We start from the raw sequence: 19568 nt of genomic DNA on the forward strand, positions 1-19568 counted from the left end.
CTCTCACACCCCATTTTGGGACTGGGGCCCGGGGCCTTTAGAATTGGGGAAAATAACGTTGATTTCCTTAGAAGTGGGGAATTTGGGGTCTAAATTTGGAAAAAAAATACTAGTTTGCATTGGGAATATTCGGCCCCAAATCTGGCAGATCGAGAGCCCTGATCTCGGACCAGAATTGTGTTCCTTAGTTTGCTTAATCAGAACATAATTGCAGGTTCGTACATTGTGACCAGTTATCTGTTTAATCGAAAATCATATCGATTTTTATTGACCTTTGATATAATTATTGTAGTATAGATATTGAGAGTACAGGTCACCTCACTTATCCTGACTAATGGGAATTTCTATTTAGTCCAGCGGTACATTATCTTTGAAGATACTGAAGGATTGCTGTTTCATTCCCCAGGAGAGGCAAACTTTTTTTCATTGCCAATGATTACTCCAAAGGTAAAACCCGTTGGAGATGGAGATGCCCTTTGCAGATATAGTCTTGGTTATTTTTGTCTTTGGGGTCAAAGACTTTGTGACGGAGGGGGTAGTTTCAAATTTATGAGAAAAAATTGCACTTGTAACAGTGGCTGGAGGAAACATCTTTTCAGTCAAGTGGTAGTGTCCAGAGCATATTTTATTACTCCTCCCTATTACTGTCCAAAAGCATGTGGAGTTTTTGCATAGTGGTTAAATTTCCTTGTACCTGTAATGGATAGCACACATGCCTTTCATCAATGTATCCCAGGGTTTGATTTTAACAATTTACTTGTTTAGACTTGGAAAGGAATAGGATCAGGTGCCCAACCCATCAGTCAATTGACAAAGGATATTCCAACATTCTCTCACATTATTATTAAAGTTATTGTAGTTATTGCAGAAAACTGTAAGAATAAGCTCTTTCGTGTGTTGTTAAGATTGGGAAAATTTCCATAATATTTATGAAATCCACCTATCCCCGTTTATAAGATAAAATATTTATAAAATGCTATTAAATCATTAAAGTTACTATTTTGTAAGTCATCCTCGATACTCTTAGGGTTGCAGTGACTTTCGCTCTCTGCACTCATGGAACATGTCATGGCAAATTTGAAGGCATAAGCAAAGTAATTTTATTGGTTCTAGGAACAAACAACTGACAAATCAGGGTTATAGCTCCTTTTGAGGGTATCAGTGGAGTGATATCTAACCTCAAAGCCACAACAATACACTGTAATGTGACCTCAAGTTCAATTTATGTAGGATTAAACTAGTATTTTTTTTTTGTCCATGTGTTGCACACCTTCAGTTTTGCCATGACATGTCCAAGGGAAGCAGAGCACAAGTAACGCCTGGAGTATTGAGGATATTCGTAGGTTAAAGTGATGTTTTAAATAATAAAAAATGACTTCATTACTTCTAATTTCAGGTTGATTTTCATTTTGAAATAAAAACTTTAAAATTTATGAACAGCTGACATAGATATAGCGGTTTTTACTTGTATTATGGCTGTAGATTGATATTCTGAGAAAATGTTTTTCCTGATTGTTTTCTTGAATGTATGTTTAGTATTTTAATTACAATTTTATTATTTAGTTATTTTCTGTGTTTCTTATAATTACAGGGCATTCTTTGCTTCACCAAAGGTGAAGAACAAGGAGGAAGAAAAGACTTTAGAACAGAAGGATTCCAAAAAGTATGTCAATATTATATGAATTGAAAAGAGGTGAAGATTCAAAGTTTCAACTTAAAATTATGTATCTATTCCTGAGTCAAGATGAATTTTTATGATTGGAATATATTCACCAACTTGTAGATTCCAGACATTTTTTTTTTAAATTTCAATGAAAATTGACACTATTATTCAGTAAACAAACACATCTGAAATGATGGTGGTTTTCAAGGTGGAGATCATGAAAATTTTCCGATGGTTTACTTTGAATTGATTTTAATGAGATACTTCCGACTCTAAACACATGAACAATAAATATATTTTTTGGTTTTAAGGTTGAGGACTTTACAGGTGAATGGTCACAAAGGATCTTCATATTTCATTCTCACTGATATTGTCGAATCACAATAATTAGTAGTGGAGACAGAAAAAAAATCCATTTGCTTTCAAATTTAATTTTTAATACTCAATATATATTAAAAGTTTTATCACTTAAGGTATTAGGGGTGTAATTAAGAACCACATTCTCTGACCTTAGCAATCTTCTGTTAATGTTACAATAAGGCATAGTCAACTTGTTAAACCTAGAGCAAAAAACATACAAATATGTAAGCACTGACAGAAAAAGAATGGGGCAAAAAATTGCAATTTACTTTGGTATAGAAATAAATAGGCCTAGACATACTGTAAGTATTAAGCCGAGTGAAATGGGTCTTGTGTGTTGATGACAACTTCCCAGTATCCAAAAATGGAACTTATCATCACTAGGGTTCTGTTATATGGACCAGTATACCTATCATTAACAATTGTCATAAGGAAATGAAGGAAGATGGGGGCTCTCTGTACAATCTTTGCCACATGCCACGATGTCCAACACAATATATCACAGTGGTAAAACTAGGCCCACTCAATAACACATTTTCAAACTAAGTAAGTTTAAAGTTTTTAAAGCATTCAATTTGTGGCATGGAATCCTATTTCTTTCTGAATTTTGTGATCCCAGTCCAAAGTACAAACTTTCCTTGACTGTTGCTTAGGCATTAGCCATCACAATTTTCAAGGGGTGGCCTTTGCCAGATTCCAGTAAATACGATTGATCGTGCAAAGAGACTTCATATTTTCATGTGTGTGGAATGGATCACTAATGAATCTATACATGTTCATTGCTGAATTGATTTTTTTCTCTTTTTAAATAACTCAAATTCAGTTCAAAATAAATTCAAAAGTTTGAAAATAGCGTTCTTTTGTTTTAAATTGCTGTTGATATCTCACAGTAAAAGTCACTCTGTGCCATATGTACCCCTTATGTCATTGCACCCTCATCAGTGCCCAGTATGACTAACAACTTGTCAGTTAAAAATAAAAGTGTGGATACAATTACAATGTGTCTTACTTTCCATGTGATTTACACTTCTGACTTATAATTGTAGCTTTTTAGCTGATCTTGTTGAATACAATGTTTAAAATTCTCTGTTCTTCTGTCCATAGAAAGATTTGTCCAGACAACTCTTCTTAACTTTGTCCACAGGAATATTGGTCATTATGTTAGATGTGCATGCAAGGTTTATTAAGCAAAAATTATGGTTGTCATGGGCAGGCAGTTACAGGGGTACCATTTTCAAAAAAACATATGATGTTATTTGGTTGCTATGGTAACCATATAAGAGGTTGCTATGGTAACCATATAAGACCCATGATTAGACAGATCTTTCCCAAACATCTAATGATGTGGACCAATTTCAGTGAAACTACACAGAAATGTTAGGAATTTAGTAGGTATGCAAATGTGCATGCAGGTTTTTTTTTATTTAACAGAAGTTTGGGTTGCCATGGTAACATCACTATACACAGGTTTTCATATAAAGTGCCATTACTTAGCCCTTTCATTGATTTTATTTAAATTTGATTAAATGCTATAGCTTTTATGGTCTCTAATTTGACATAAAAAGTGTTCCAACACCATTATGATGGCAATATTAAGGAGTCTTTTGATTGGTTGAAATTAAGATATTATTTGATTTAGTTGAAAATTGGTATGAAAAGGTTATAAATGCTAGATGAATGCCTCTTGGAGGAATCTTGTTCAGACAACCTCTCCTAATCTATTGTTGATAAGGAAGCAGGAGGGGAGGGGGTATTAGTTGTATTTAGTTTAGTTAAATGTGGCAAATCGTAAAATTCTAATGTTTGTTATGTTGCTGTAATTTATTATGTAATTTCAGAAATGTTAAAAAGAAATCTCCTCTGAAGCCTAAAAATTCTCCCCTACCAACAAAAGACTTGGATTCTCCAGTCAAAGCTACCAGCAAAAAGAAAAGTCGAGCTCGAATAATAGAGAGTGATGATGATGAAGAGGAGGAAGAAAACACCAAGGAGCCAGAGGCCATGGAAACGGAGGAAACAGAGGAAACAGACCAGACAAAAGATGTAAATAGGAGTTTGTTTAAGTATTATATGTAGTTTTGGTAATGACTCTCAAATACTTAGATATATTTACTTCATTTGAAATTGGGGTTATATAGTATTCGACTAGTGTTTCTGTGCGTTGGTCTCTTAGTTGATGTTTTATGTATAAACATCAAACTTCGGAAATTGGTAGGACATCTGAAGGTGGTGTATGGCATACTGAAAGTGGGTCACTGTGACCACTTTTTTAACTATGATTAACTTTGATTGTGATTATTAAAAAAGATAAGCATACTAGTAGTTGCCGGAGGATATCTAGGCCACTTTTTTCATTGAAGTATATGGCCTAAAGACTTCAGTGAGTGAAGATACTCCATTGAAAGGTAGTGTCTATGAAGGAACACATATTCTGGATATCCATGAAGCCCACACAACAAGTTCATGGATCTAATTCAAGTGCTAGTTTCAAGTTGGTCTGAAGGCATTTTTATCTTCCATTTTAGAAAGAAATGACTGATGAAAAGGATGAAAAGGATAAAGAGAATGATGGAAAAGAAGAGGACTCTGGTATCTCATCACAGTCTTCTTCAGAAGTTACAGCTGCCTCTCCAGTTGCTAAATCACCATTTGGAATTCCTGTTAGGAAAACTGGTTTGTAAACATTTTTAAAGATACTCCAGTTGAAACTGGGAAACATTACAGCCTTTCATCAAAATTAGATCCATTAATGCGAGTCCTGAGTCCTGTACTCATGGAATTTGAATCGTAGAATTCCTGGATATACTTAAATTTTCATTGAGGGAACCATTGTTTTTAGCAATGAAATTGATAAAGACTTGTGTAAACTGTAGATTGCTCAATGTATTAAGATAACATCTTCCAACTCACTGATAATAAGTCATTCGAATTTTTATCTGTATTTAATCCTTGTACATACCAGATTTTTATTTGCGTTAATGTAATGATGACTTGGACAGAAAAGTGCACACTGCATATGTATAGTGTACACTTAAATAGGTTAAAATCATTCCTTGATACTTAGATGATGTTTTTTTTACTTATTTCCAGCTAGGAAATCCATGGGTAACAAAAGAAAGACTTTGAACTATGATAATGAGAACAAGACACCATCCAAGAAAAACAAAGTCAGTACAGTGGAAGGAGAGGCTAAAGTAGTCGATAAATCACCTGACACAGAAAAATCTACAGGAGAAAAGGAAATGTTAGAACAGTCTAAATCAAAAACAGATTCTGTAAATGTTGAAGTGGATGATAATAAAAAGGAATTGGTATTGGACGAAAAAGAAGTTGATACAGAAAAGACTGATTCACATGATATTGAAATGAAGGTATATTGTCTCAAAATTCTCTTTAGATATAATAATAATCTATTCTGGTCACTAACTATCTGTCAAGGTATCACAAATATATTTCCCTCATATAAATCAGTATGGTATACTCTCTCAGCTTTTGGTTCTATCTTAATAAACGACATCAGGTGGTGAGTATTAAAATTGTTCAAATAGACAAATTGACCCCGCTAAGTAAACTCAAATGAGTTGATTCAAAATGGAAAATATGGTTTTTGAGGTCACTCCAGCACTAAGAACTTGGTTTTTAGGATATGGAAAATGTTACGTATTTCAATACCCAAAAACACATTTAACATGCTGGGCATGTAGGGATAAATTTGCAATATGATAAAATGAGCTTCTTGGATATCAAAGTCAGTCAGCTGCTATGAAACTAAAGTATCAAGGTTTCTGTAAAAAGAAATGTAAAGATTTTGTTATTTCAGTCTGATGAAGAGCCGAGTGAAGAGAAAACAAGCAAAAAAGGCAATGCAAAAACTTCACCAAAAAACAAAAAGGATTCAGAAAAAAAGAAAAAGCAATCGCCTAAGGAGAAAAAAGAGAAAACGCCTAATGTTAAAAAAGAAAGTAAGAAAACAAATTCCAAATCTAGAAAAGGATCAGCAGAAGCAAGTCGACCTGCATCAGACACGGAAATTGACAAAACAGGTGAGAACTGTTCTCCAAAATGTGTAATTTGCTCGAATGACGAAGAAACTAAAAACTATCTTAAAAACCTTTGTAATGTCCAAACCTATGTATTGTATGTTGGTACGTTTTGGGGATGAAAATACTGAAATATGCTTCTACTTGCATGATGTGGGCACCCAAATTTTTAGTCAAATAATGATCTCAGGATGTCATGAAATCAATCTCAGAATATTCAGCTAACATATATAGTGATACAAAGTCCAAAACTTGTTAGTGTTCTCTTCAGAATTTGTTTTTATCTCATTTGTTGACTTTCAATTACCTTGTTCCCTTCAGTTGGAGGTACATTACAACTGATGAATGAAGCTGCCTAATATTTGTGTACTTCTTGTTTGTTTTCATTGACATTTGACATGTTCTACTGTATCATACACTTACCTATCCAATTAACCTAGATGTATTTATCTTGTGAACAAAAACAATTCTCATACTAGACCTGATCAACAGTGTTCAGTGTTGAAATCAATCACACAACTAATTATTACCTATTAATGGCCAAGCCAGGTAATTGTGATTTTGGTGGGTCAAGTTTTCTAGAGTCAAGATATCTCGCTGTCACATTGTGTGCACTCTAACTGACATGACTTGAGGACCCAACTTTGTGTATGCAAGTGATTGGTTTATGGAGCACAGAATGCACTGTAGGCATGGATATGTATATCAGGGCTCTTGATTTGCCAGATTTGGGGCCGAATATGCAAAATAGTATCTTTTTTTCCCAATTTAGACCCCAAGTTCTCCCAATTCTAAGGAAAACACCATTATTTGTCCCAATTCTAAGGGCCCCAGCCCCCAGTCCCAAAATGGGGTGTGAGGGCCCTGTATATTGTCAGATGAATAAATGATAGTTCAGTTTAAAGATATGCTTCGTAAACACCAATAAGACTGATTTTGATAAATAATAAATTGCATCCTTAATCTGATAAGTCTCATTCCACAATCCGCATACAAATACGTAAACCCTAACTTCTACCAATAAACATGAAAATGGACATGTGCTCAAAAAACAATAATTTCATAATCTACATAATTTTTAATGTTCCTAACAGGCCACTGTCTACCAATCGTTAATTTCCTGTCTTGCTAGTTACTATCACATTTTGAAACACTTGTCCTGATTTTGGTTGATATTGACTCTCATTGTTTGCATTAATTTATACAATGATTGCCATATTTATTTTTGTAATTCATAAGGAAATCATCAAATCCTTCTTGTGTCAGTTTTGCTTATCAGATAATCCCCAAAATCAATGACAGCACTCGCACAGAATCTTCAATTTTTCCTTAAAGAAAAAAATGAAAAATCCTGTAGTCAATTTGGTCCTTGCATTTCTCAATAAAAATATGCTCCCATTGCAAGGGTTTTTACTGTATACATTCTCTTCCCTTTAAATTGGACATGTTGTAAAATGCTATACTTACTGTAAATAAGCTGTCTGGAGTGGCAAATGTTAGTAGTTAATGCTTGACTAAACTTGTTAATGTAGATTTCCAATAGACTCAATCTTCAGTTCAGTATGATAAGAACTAGTGAATTAAGATGTGAAAGAGAAAAAATGTGATATATTAACATATTTGATGGTTTCAAACTAAGTTTTGAAGATTTAAATACAATATATTCCTCAAGAATTGACATGATGCCTAGCAGTTTTAGATAACATTGCTTTGTAACATTGATGAAATGTATGCTGTTGTGACAGGCACGTAGTAAGAACTATAACACGGAAATAATTTACCTATTTTATTGTAAAGTCAAAATGATTGTTAAAATCTACCTGTGTTTGTAGTTAGACTAGTGGAAGGATGAAATGTGGATAAGTTAATAAAATCTACTTGTATTTGCAGTAAGGTTAGTGGAAGGATGAAATGTGGATAAGTTAGATTGATTAAAATCTACCTGTATTTGCAGTAAGATTAGTGGATGAAATGTGGATAAGTTAAAGTGATTAAAATCTACCTGTATTTGCAGTAAGATTAGTGGATGAAATGTGGATAAGTTAAAGTGATTAAAATCTACCTGTATGTGCAGTAAGATTAGTGGAAGGATGAAATGTGGATAAGTTAAAGTGTGTATTTGCAGTAAGATTAGTTAAATGTGAATAAGTTCGAGTGATTAAAATCTACCTGTATTTGCAGTAAGATTAGTGGAAGGATGAAATGTGGATAAGTTAATAAAATCTACTTGTATTTGCAGTAAGGTTAGTGGAAGGATGAAATGTGGATAAGTTAGAGTGATTAAAATCTACCTGTATTTGCAGTAAGATTAGTGGATGAAATGTGGATAAGTTAAAGTGATTAAAATCTACCTGTATTTGCAGTAAGATTAGTGGAAGGATGAAATGTGGATAAGTTAAAGTGATTAAAATCTACCTGTATTTGCAGTAAGATTAGTGGAAGGATGAAATGTGAATAAGTTCGAGTGATTAAAATCTACCTGTATTTGCAGTAAGATTAGTGGAAGGATGAAATGTGGATAAGTTAAAGTGATTAAAATCTACCTGTATGTGCAGTAAGATTAGTGGAAGGATGAAATGTGGATGATATGGGCCAATAAAAGTGTATCCTTGCTTTCAACATATTTATACCAAGAATAATTCGTATACATTTTATAATATTTTACAATTTTTTTCCAGGGGATGAAGAAGAAAAAGCAGAAGAACCAAAAGAAGAAAAGAGTGTTTCTGTAAAGGAAGAACCCAAAGCTTCTGTTCACAGCTTCTTTGGTGAGGATATAATTGAAAGAGATTTTTTGGTTTGGCTTATCTCTTTAGAAACATGGTACAAGCCTTTCAGGAGGATGTATTCATTTCTGGAATTTTCCTCTCAACTCATTTCAATTCAATACATTGTAAAAGCATGTGACAAAAGTTATCTCCCTTACACTGCAATATTTTAATGTTGTATTATGGATTCTTGTTTTTCAGAAGTAGATGTTATCAATTGTTATAACATTTATATGAATAAAGCATTGGAATCTTTACAGGGAGCTCTGACAGATCATTACAAATCAAAAGATAATCTAGAATTTAAAACTCATATTTATATGTTCATGTCATATTTTCTACTTTTATAAAAAAATATTTTTGGAAAAGCAAATGATGTCTTAAAATTCTTCTTTCTTGTTAAAGAGAAATCTGACCTCAAATTAGCTGTTCGGTTTAATTAATCCTTTGACTTATGTATATTTTACTTGCCACATTTTCTCCTTAAATCATACTTTAACCATTTAGTAGTTTTATGGTATAAAACGAAAAAAGCAATACACAAAAGACAAACTGGTGAATGTTTTCTTTTCATTGAAAATTTGAATATCAGCACAATGAAAAAACAGTATCGTGCTGGCAATATTGGTTTTATTCATCATCACTGAAATGTTATTTACAAAGTTGAAATTGAAAAGTGTTAAAAAAAGGAATTAATTTCTCCTCAAATTTTAAGTCAGATTTACCAATTTTATGAGATTAAATAATCTCAAAGTAAGATTAAGCTATTCATTGAAAATAAATGAAAACATCTTTAGCAGTTTAACTCCCATAAGTGAAATGAGGAAAAATCTTCCAACAATTATCTATTAGATAGAAGTTATTAAGTCTGTAATTTTAGTTTGCCATTTGTCAAGTTAGTAATTTAGCAATAAACTTCACCTGGATCTTCTGTGAAGGTCACAGACATGAGATATGTCGGTAAATAGCATTGAATGATGTGTGATACTGTCTATTTAACCTCTTTTTGGTATATAATTGTATTATTTTTGTTGTAAATATCTTAAATTGTTCAGCTCCAAGGAAAACCACTGTCAAGACAGAAGAAATCACAGAGGACAGCAAGTCCGAGGAGAATAAAGATAAAGCAGTGAAAGAAGATAAGAAAGAAGATGACAGTAAAAAGAAAGAGGACGTCAAGAGTGAAGAAAAAGAAAAATCAGAGAAGAAAGAACAATTAATGTGAGTTTTTGATATTTTTTTTATTTATTTTTCTAAATGATTTGATCAATGATGCTATATTACTAATATCTATCTAATTCACTAACATCACATAAATTATCTTTACACAGACAAACTGAGATCAGCTACAACAATGAAACACTTGATAGTATATAAATATGCTCACAACCTGTACATGAATTCAATAAGTCTTAAGATGGGACATCTGTCCTAAATTATGATGCACATTTTGTATGAACACATGTAGTATTGTTAAGATACCCATGACGGGACATAATGTCTCACATATTTTCCTCCTCGTTCCATGTGTAGCAGGGTTGCAAAGTCCATTTCCTTTCTTACTGTGAATTCCAGTCAAGAGAATTTGGCTATTTCAATATTTACTTACCAAGTTTTTATTGATTATATAAATACACAGATCTAACACCTTAACCAGGAAGCAAGAAGAGACTGCCATAGTCACATTCTTTAAATTTCTCTTTGGGATTGGATCAAACAACAATATACTATAACATCAATTACATTCAGACATAGATCTACACCTTCAACTTATATCATTACAAATGGAGGACATTTAATGGTTTGTCTTTGAATACCATATGTATTTCATGGGAAATATCAAAGACGTTAGCATATTTTTTCATACAAGTGACACCTATATTTAGTCAACAAGAAACTGTTTATTACATTTTGGGAAAAAAAGTACATCATCACAGATAATGATATAAGATATCTTACATTGTCAGCACATTTTTTTATCAGAATGAAAATTTCTCAAAATTCGCTGACAAAAATATAAGATATCTTACATTGTCAGCACATTTTTTTATCAGAATGAAAATTTCTCAAAATTCGCTGACAAAAATATAAGATATCTTACATTGTCAGCACATTTTTTTATCAGAATGAAAATTTCTCAAAATTCGCTGACAAAAATATAAGATATCTTACATTGTCAGCACATTTTTTTATCAGAATGAAAATTTCTCAAAATTCGCTGACAAAAATATAAGATATCTTACATTGTCAGCACATTTTTTTATCAGAATGAAAATTTCTCAAAATTCGCTGACAAAAATATAAGATATCTTACATTGTCAGCACATTTTTTTATCAGAATGAAAATTTCTCAAAATTCGCTGACAAAAATATAAGATATACATTGTCAGCACATTTTTTTATCAGAATGAAAATTTCTCAAAATTCGCTGACAAAAATATAAGATATCTTACATTGTCAGCACATTTTTTTATCAGAATGAAAATTTCTCATAATTCGCTGACAAAAATAAATAAAATGAATGCTATTTCATTTCAATACATTCTGTATTTATGAATAAGCCCATGCCTGGTATTAAACCCACCTAAATATATATATATATATATATATTGGCTTTTCAGCAAAATAAGCATCCAATGATGTTTCACTGTCTCAGCCTAGTCACTGGCTCTGAGGTAATGTGCTGGGGCCCCTGGGTTTTTCAGTGGGATACATACAGTATTATGATAAACCAGCTAAAAACACATTACAATCAATACTGGTAGGACATTTAACACAAACATGTCAGCAGCATAAAATATACAGACTTAGATGATATATTTTGTTTGTTTTGTAACACATTAAAACCAAGAAAGGCATGCTAAAGATTTCTGTAAAAAAATAATAATTCGTACACTCAAATTACGGATGTCTTCACTTAGTAAACTACATGAATTGTAGGAAACCCTTCACTTTTTGTTGCCAAGTAATTTTGACAAATTGAGTTACTGAAGGTGTTAATTTTGTGAATGTATGAAATTTGATACATTTTAATCCATTATCAAACATTTCAATCTTTCATCAGAAGAAAAATCAATACAATGTACTACTTTGTCATATGTTGAAAATAATTCAAATGTAAGTTTCTCAATTCTTGCAGATCATGTTCTGTGGTAGTACTTTTCAGATTTCCATTTTATGTCATTTGTCTTGATTTCTTTAGAGGTGAGCAACAAACAGACCAAGTTTAGTAAATTGCAGTTATTTGTGAAATAAGTCAATATAGGATGAACATTTCACGGTTCCATTAATGAGTTAATCAGAGACACAGCAGTCCAAACGGGTTTCACTACATGTTTGGTAGATTTCAGGTAGTATATTTTTCATTGATGTTCATGGAAAAAACAAAAAGATAGAAATGATGTATATTTTCAACGAAAAAAAAACAAGACCAAAAATGTTGCAGATTGAGCCAAATTCTTTACTGTATGATGTGCATTGTGCAAAGTTTCAAAGCATCACCTTACAAATTGAGCCGGGAGATTTGTTCATATTGAGCTCCAGTTGGGAAGGGACTGGGGGAAGGGGTTGGGGGTTGGGCACTTAACTAATAAAAACAATTCCCCCTGAATAAATAAAGAAGGACCTGTGCAAGCCTGCATCCAACCTCTGGAACTAACACTGAAGCCTGAATATAGAATAGAATTGAAATGACAAGGTTCTTTACTGGGTGTAGGGGAGATAATTATGTTATGTTGTGTACAGTTTTCATGAATTCTGGGATTAAACACCTATTTAGAAATATAAAATGACTGCAAACACTTTCAGTAATACTTGTCCTAAAAGCTATCCTAGTTTCTTATATACACAATTAATTTGCTATTAATAAATATTAAAAAATGCCTATGATGTAAGAAAATCTTTTGATTTTCTAACAAATCTCGCTCTTGGTTGGTACCTGGTTTGTATTGAAACAAACCATGACAGAGTTTTGATTTCAATCAAAATCAGAGCATATAGTATTAAAAGCAATCAACTGTGATAATTAGAGAGTCCATTTTATAGGAATTTAATACCTGGAGTAGCATTTTCAATTGAAACAGTCATTTGTATATATATTCTGGCATTCATTCTGTGTGGAAAATGATGACATAGGTCTTGAAATCTGTGTCTGTAGGTATAATATTTCTGTTTAATGTTGTTTATTGAATATATTGTCAACAACAGTCTACAATATTATAACTTGAAAATTTTGATTCAGTCCTCATATATCAGGTAGCCAGAGAATGTAGAGTAGTCGTTAAGAAGCGAGGAATTTTTGGACAGTTGTATCCAAACATGATCGCCTTGTACAAGGTGTAGGATTATGGTATTACTACCCGTCCCATATCCAGCACGCTGGTCACCATGCATAGGGATCACATAATTTCCATTCATCATTATCCAGCCGAAGGCATCAGAGTCAATGTTACATAACACATGGGCAGCAAATAGATAGGTGCCATTGACTTTACAAACAAAAGTGGAAGTATATGGATCAAAGCTGTCACCCAGATTGATGAACACATTGTCATAGATAACTATGGTATTCTCCAACACTGGACCAAGCCGGGATGTCCTGCTGGCTGAAAATGCTACCTTTTTGCGTATTGCTCCAGATTGTCCTGTGTTGGAACATAAAAAAAAACCTTTGATACTTATTTTTTTATTATTCCTTGTATCACTTATTTTTTATTTAATCAATCTTTCAATAGATTATAGCATGTAGGAGTGTACACAGCTCATTCTTGTTGAATTACTTATACTATTGCAAAATACTATATATCAGATTATTTTTGCAAAAATCTTTACAATATGTTGTTTGAAAATTTTGTAAGTTTGATGTTATCCTATTTTGATACTTTGAAAACACAAAAAAAAATCTTTATTTTATGAAAATATACAAGTGGCAATAAAACTTGAGTGACAAGACTCCATATTAACCTCAGTTAAGTTATGTACCTTGTATTTACACAGTGAAGTTGCTAGTCATTATGTTATCAACATGCATTAGGATTTCTGAAAATGATCCCTCAAATTGATCTGCCCTATATTGTAACTCAAGTATTGCCTAACTTAGATACCTTTCTGTCCCTTTTGACCCATGGCGCCGTAAGGGCCCACCTCTCCTCTTATTCCTTTGGTCCCACGGTTTCCGCATTCACCTTTCTGACCTTTTCTGCCCCTTCTCCCTCGATCACCTGCTTTTCCAGGTGGTCCTTGTGGGCCTTGAAATCAATAGATATTATATATTATGTATAATTTTATTCCAGTGCTGTGTCCCATGCATATTAAAGTCATGGTTTGTCTCACTCCGAATCTACAGATTTGAAATTTGTCATTTGAAAATCAAGTTCTTTACTGTGTAGAAAAAGTAGTAGTAGTAGTTACCTGGTATCCCAGAATTTCCTATCTCCCCCTTCTGTCCCTTAAACCCAGTCACACCCCTGGGTCCTTGGAGTCCCTGGTTGCCATGGGCACCTGGGGTACCTGGAGGACCAGAACAGCACTGGCAGTGAGGGGAAGCTTTGCTGTAGGTTAGGGTGGCAAGAGAACTCTTCACACCCAGCAGGAACAGGTAGTACAGTACATACACCTTAATGTTTATATTGGCATTGGCTAAAAATTTAGGTGCCATTGTCAAATTATCAAAACATTATCTATACTTTGTTTATGGTGTACTGCTTCTTCCATATGATCGGAACGTTTATCGTGTTTGAATTCAAAGATTATTTACACAGCTTTGAACTCACTGTCATCCTTTGTAGACTGTTGACTCGGATTCACCTGAAAATAAATACAAAACTTGAAAATATCTGGGAAATGATGCTCAATTTACCTTCCAAGCATGTCATTATTACTGTTTGACAAATTTCTGTAAATAGTAACAGTGACCTTGACCTTTAGAAACCTGATATAATTTACCTTTGCAGAAAGTTTGCTAGTGATGTTAGTGATGCAGTACAGGAAATAATGGGACAGACATCTGTAACATTTTATGCTTCCCTAAAAAAATGACGGAAGCATGTAAAAAGTAAAAAAGATGATTTTTCTGCCAATCAATGTTTGTCAGACACGAGGATTGTGTCATGTGAATGGAAACCTGATAATAATTACAGATCTATGAAGACTGTTGAGATTACACTCTCTTAATGGATTTGATTTGCCTGTCACTGTGATGTAATGAAAAACCATTCATTTAAGCTGATTCAATAAACATCAATTAAATTTAGGAAACTGTTATTGCTGAATATTGTCATATAATGTTATTAGCAAAGACTTATAGTAGGGAGACATCTTCTCAGTTCCAGAAACCTAGCTTATACAAAATGGTATGTAGAGGGTCTTATCTATTCAAAAATCTTGACAGACTTTGATTGCTAACAGTTAGGAATCCTAGTTCTTAAAAGACTTACGAAGAAACATTTAGTCATTTAATTACCAGTAAATTTCACCTTCGTAAAAGTGATTGAAGTCTAGACGAGTCATAAGCAGGAACTTATAGGCAGCATTCTGAATAGTTATTTATAGAAAATGATACATCTGAGTTGTTAGATAATGAAAGGAGATATGTTTATGTCAATTGTGTTCTGTATTTTATCTCCATACTTCTAAGGTTACTAGAAAACGTTTTCCTAATTGGCTTAAATGGACAGATTTATGGGTTGAATCCACAGTCATTATCTCACCATCTTGGGAAGTCAGTTAACAGTTAATGCAAAAAACTGTCTTTAGGATGTAGAAAGAAATGTTAAAAACAGAGGGTAGGGTGAAAGCCAATTTCTCTCCATAACATTGAGAATCAGATGTTGAATACAGGGGTAGGGGGAGGAGGGGGGGGGGGGTAGAATGAAAGCCTCTTTCTCACCATAACATTGAGAATCAGATTTTCAACACAGTGGTTAGGGTGAAAGCCACTTTCTGTTCTTTATACGGAGAATCAGATGTTAACACAGAGGTTAGGGTGCCACTCTCTGTTCTTAACAAGGAGAATCAGATGTTAACACAGAGGTTAGGGTGCCACTCTCTGTTCTTAACAAGGAGAATCAGATGTTAACACAGAGGTTAGGGTGCCACTCTCTGTTCTTAACAAGGAGAATCAGATGTTAACACAGAGGTTAGGGTGCCACTCTCTGTTCTTAACAAGGAGAATCAGATGTTAACACAGAGGTTAGGGTGCCACTCTCTGTTCTTAACAAGGAGAATCAGATGTTAACACAGAGGTTAGGGTGCCACTCTCTGTTCTTAACAAGGAGAATCAGATGTTAACACAGAGGTTAGGGTGCCACTCTCTGTTCTTAACAAGGAGAATCAGACGTTAACACAGAGGTTAGGGTGCCACTCTCTGTTCTTAACAAGGAGAATCAGATGTTAACACAGAGGTTAGGGTGCCACTCTCTGTTCTTAACAAGGAGAATCAGATGTTAACACAGAGGTTAGGGTGCCACTCTCTGTTCTTAACAAGGAGAATCAGATGTTAACACAGAGGTTAAGGTGAAAGCCAACTTCTGTCATTGACATAGCGGATCAGGTATTTAATATAGAGGTTAGGGTGAATGCCAACTTCTGTCCTTAACATAGAATTGGATGTTGAATGAAGAGGTAAGGATACATTAAAAAGATTCATGCAGTTGACCATAGTCATGTTTTAACATTTGGTCACTAATTATATAAAAACCTTCTTGTCCTGACCAAGATTGTTTAGATCTCGGATATCGGCTTATATACATACAGTCATAAGGAGTCTTGCTGTGTGAAGAAACCAAAATACCTGCTGAAAACTTGTGTTGTCTTGAAGCAAACCAAATACCTTTTCACATCTGGTTAGGGAATCAAACTCCAATTATCTTTATACTGGATGAATGATGGGGATGGTACTACCACTATGTCTTTAAATGGGTATAGTCTTTTTGTATCGGAGATTGCTTTCAATAGCATGGATAATAAGAGGTCAACATTACTTTCTCTAGTCATTGAAATAATCTTAGATATACTACTTAAAAGACATTACTACCGGGTAGAGTGTATAACGGTTGATTGGAATGGTGAGATATAACAACGATGCTTCTACTGGTTTTGGTCTATTTGCTGGCAAGTGTTGGGTGACTGTAGCATCTTTTGATTGAAATAATGGTTTAATAACCTGTCACCAGGAACCTAATATGCTGTACATAAGTACAAGTTGTTCTAAGTTTTATAGAGTGATTACATAGGATGTTCCCCCAGGAGTGTAACTAAATCTTCAGCAGGTGTCAGCGCTATTCTGTGTGTAATTAGTTTGTCAATAGTTTACTACTACTATAAAGTTACTTTATACAAACACATCTTCTTGTATAATTGGACTCCACCTGAATCTAATCTACTTTGATGGGTTTCTCATAAAATGTCGCTAAGCACCATTTCTATTTCCGAAGTTAAACAAGGGCATTATGAAATTGTTTTTCTCCTTCAATTCTAGATTTTAATACATGCATAAATTTATGCGTGTATTTTCAGAATAATCATCTTACACTGACAAGGTTTTCATGTTACATTTAAGTCATTTGTACTTAACATAAAATTGCAAAAGAAGGCTTTAAATCTTTGAATCACTATGATAAAAATGTATTGCTTTCAATATCATATCTTAAATAAGATCAGAAATTGGCAGATTATATTCCTCCAATAGAAGAACCATTGTTTTACCATGTGTAGGTATGTCTAGTAACTGTTTAATAGAAGTGGTTCATTTTCCCAAGCAGTTGTATATTGCAGACAGTAGTGATAGGGAAGAGGACTGTTGTTGGAGCTTTGCAATCTTCCTCTGTTTTGTTTCAATATGATAATGTTTTGACAGAGGGGAGTATGGGCTGGACTTATGTTGCTATAAACTGTCACAACATAAGACAAGGGATTAGCTTAACGAGACACACTAATGGAAGATATACCTGGTTTGTCTATTTATATAAACCTTTTTATATTTAAGAACAATAGTGAAACAAACTATAAGTTTATATTAATCTCTCTTATTCGCCTTGATTGAAGTGTGTAAGGGGTCCTGTTGTGGAAGGCAACTGGACTATCCACATGGTTGAACATTGAACAGCTAGTAACTCTATACTGTTTTGCCATTGATTTGGGGACCAAACCCCAGTTGCCAAGGTGAAATTGAAGTGAGCAACCACCCATTACATTGTAATAGAACTGAATTTATATCTCTGCTGATTTTGTTTTGAAAACTCATATCAAGCAAAATTTTACAAATACCTCAAATCTGCATGGCTTGAAAATCCAGATGGGAAAAAACAGGAAACTAATTTTTGTAAAAATTCTTTAAAGTAAATTAAATTTTCTTTTAGTCATACAAATGTACAAGTATTAGTGCTAGGTCATCCAAAAAATTATTAACTTCTTCAGTTACTAGGAGCACAAAATTAAATTGATTCATCGATAGAGGTTATTTTGAATCTGTCAAATTTAAATAAACCCAGGTCAAGGTTTGAATTTAGAATTTTGTAGACAGTTCCTTTGAATGGTACTTTTATCATTTACTGAATTTTCATAATCCTAGTGAGAAGTAAGAAATTGATCTCCACCATTTAGTCATGGAATGCTTTGTGATGTGTGTTAATGTTGCCATGGTTACACAAAATAACACAAATTATTCTGTTGGTGATATCATGATATTAGTTATATAGGGGATGTGTATTAAGTTATATGTCAATCACTAGTCCAATCATCTTTAGTGCTAATTAAAGCTCTCCAGATCCAGATGACATAGCACCTCCGAGATAAAAAGGTCAAATTAACAGCTGTAGAGTAATAGTGATGAAAGTCATGGTAACGGTGGTGTGATTTCCCTGTTACTGAGGTTTTGATTCCACAGAAGGCTACATAGATATGAGGGTAGGTGTTAATCAGGAATGATTAGAAAAGTTGGTGATTGAGGTGAAAAATTAATGATTACCTTCTTGTGTAGACTGTATTACTTATACACATAAAGATGTCTGCAGCTTCCAGTATGAAGTGAAAGGGATGAAGTATATTGCAATGGTTAAATCTTAATTAAATTACTTTCCCCAGACATGTGGACAAACTTTGTAGAGGCAGTATAAGGGAGTATGTTTTGAGGTGGCAGCAGTAGGAAGTAGCATGAATAGGCAGTATAAGAAATAATGTCTTGTGGAGTGAGTAAAGCGAGTATGTATTGTAAAGGCAGTAAAAAAAGATTATATGTATGTGGAGGCGGTATAATGGAGTATGTTTTGTGGAGGCAGTATAAGGGAGTATGTTTTGTTGAGGCAGTATATTGGAGTAGGTTTTATGGAGGCGGTATAATGGAGTAGGTTTTATGGAGGCGGTATAATGGAGTAGGTTTTGTGGAGGCAGTATAAGGGAGTATGTTTTGTTGAGGCAGTATAAGGGAGTATGTTTTGTGGAGGCAGTATAAGGGAGTATGTTTTGTTGAGGCAGTATATTGGAGTAGGTTTTATGGAGGCGGTATAATGGAGTAGGTTTTATGGAGGCGGTATAATGGAGTAGGTTTTATGGAGGCGGTATAATGGAGTAGGTTTTATGGAGGCGGTATAATGGAGTAGGTTTTATGGAGGCGGTATAATGGAGTAGGTTTTATGGAGGCGGTATAATGGAGTATGTTTTGTGGAGGCAGTATAAGGGAGTATGTTTTGTGGAGGCAGTATATTGGAGGATGTCTTGTGGCAGTACAAGGGAGTGTTTTGT

The 19568-nt window shown here is 33.7% G+C and overlaps 1 protein-coding gene across 1 annotated transcript in view; it reads left to right on the forward strand.

Annotated features, from left to right (window-relative positions):
- The first annotated feature begins 6599 nt into the window (after positions 1–6599).
- Positions 6600–19568, forward strand: part of LOC132544565 (DNA ligase 1-like) — a 41717-nt gene continuing 28748 nt past the window's right edge. The window contains exons 1-3 of the mRNA XM_060208182.1: positions 6600–6612; positions 8742–8831; positions 9887–10052. Of these exons, the coding sequence (XP_060064165.1) occupies positions 6600–6612; positions 8742–8831; positions 9887–10052 (269 nt within the window). The remainder of the gene's footprint in view (positions 6613–8741; positions 8832–9886; positions 10053–19568) is intronic.

The sequence above is a fragment of the Ylistrum balloti genome, unplaced genomic scaffold, assembly GCF_031769215.1.
Source record: "Ylistrum balloti isolate Yb309-2 unplaced genomic scaffold, AGI_CSIRO_Ybal_v1 Utg369802, whole genome shotgun sequence".
Classification (NCBI taxonomy): domain Eukaryota; kingdom Metazoa; phylum Mollusca; class Bivalvia; order Pectinida; family Pectinidae; genus Ylistrum; species Ylistrum balloti.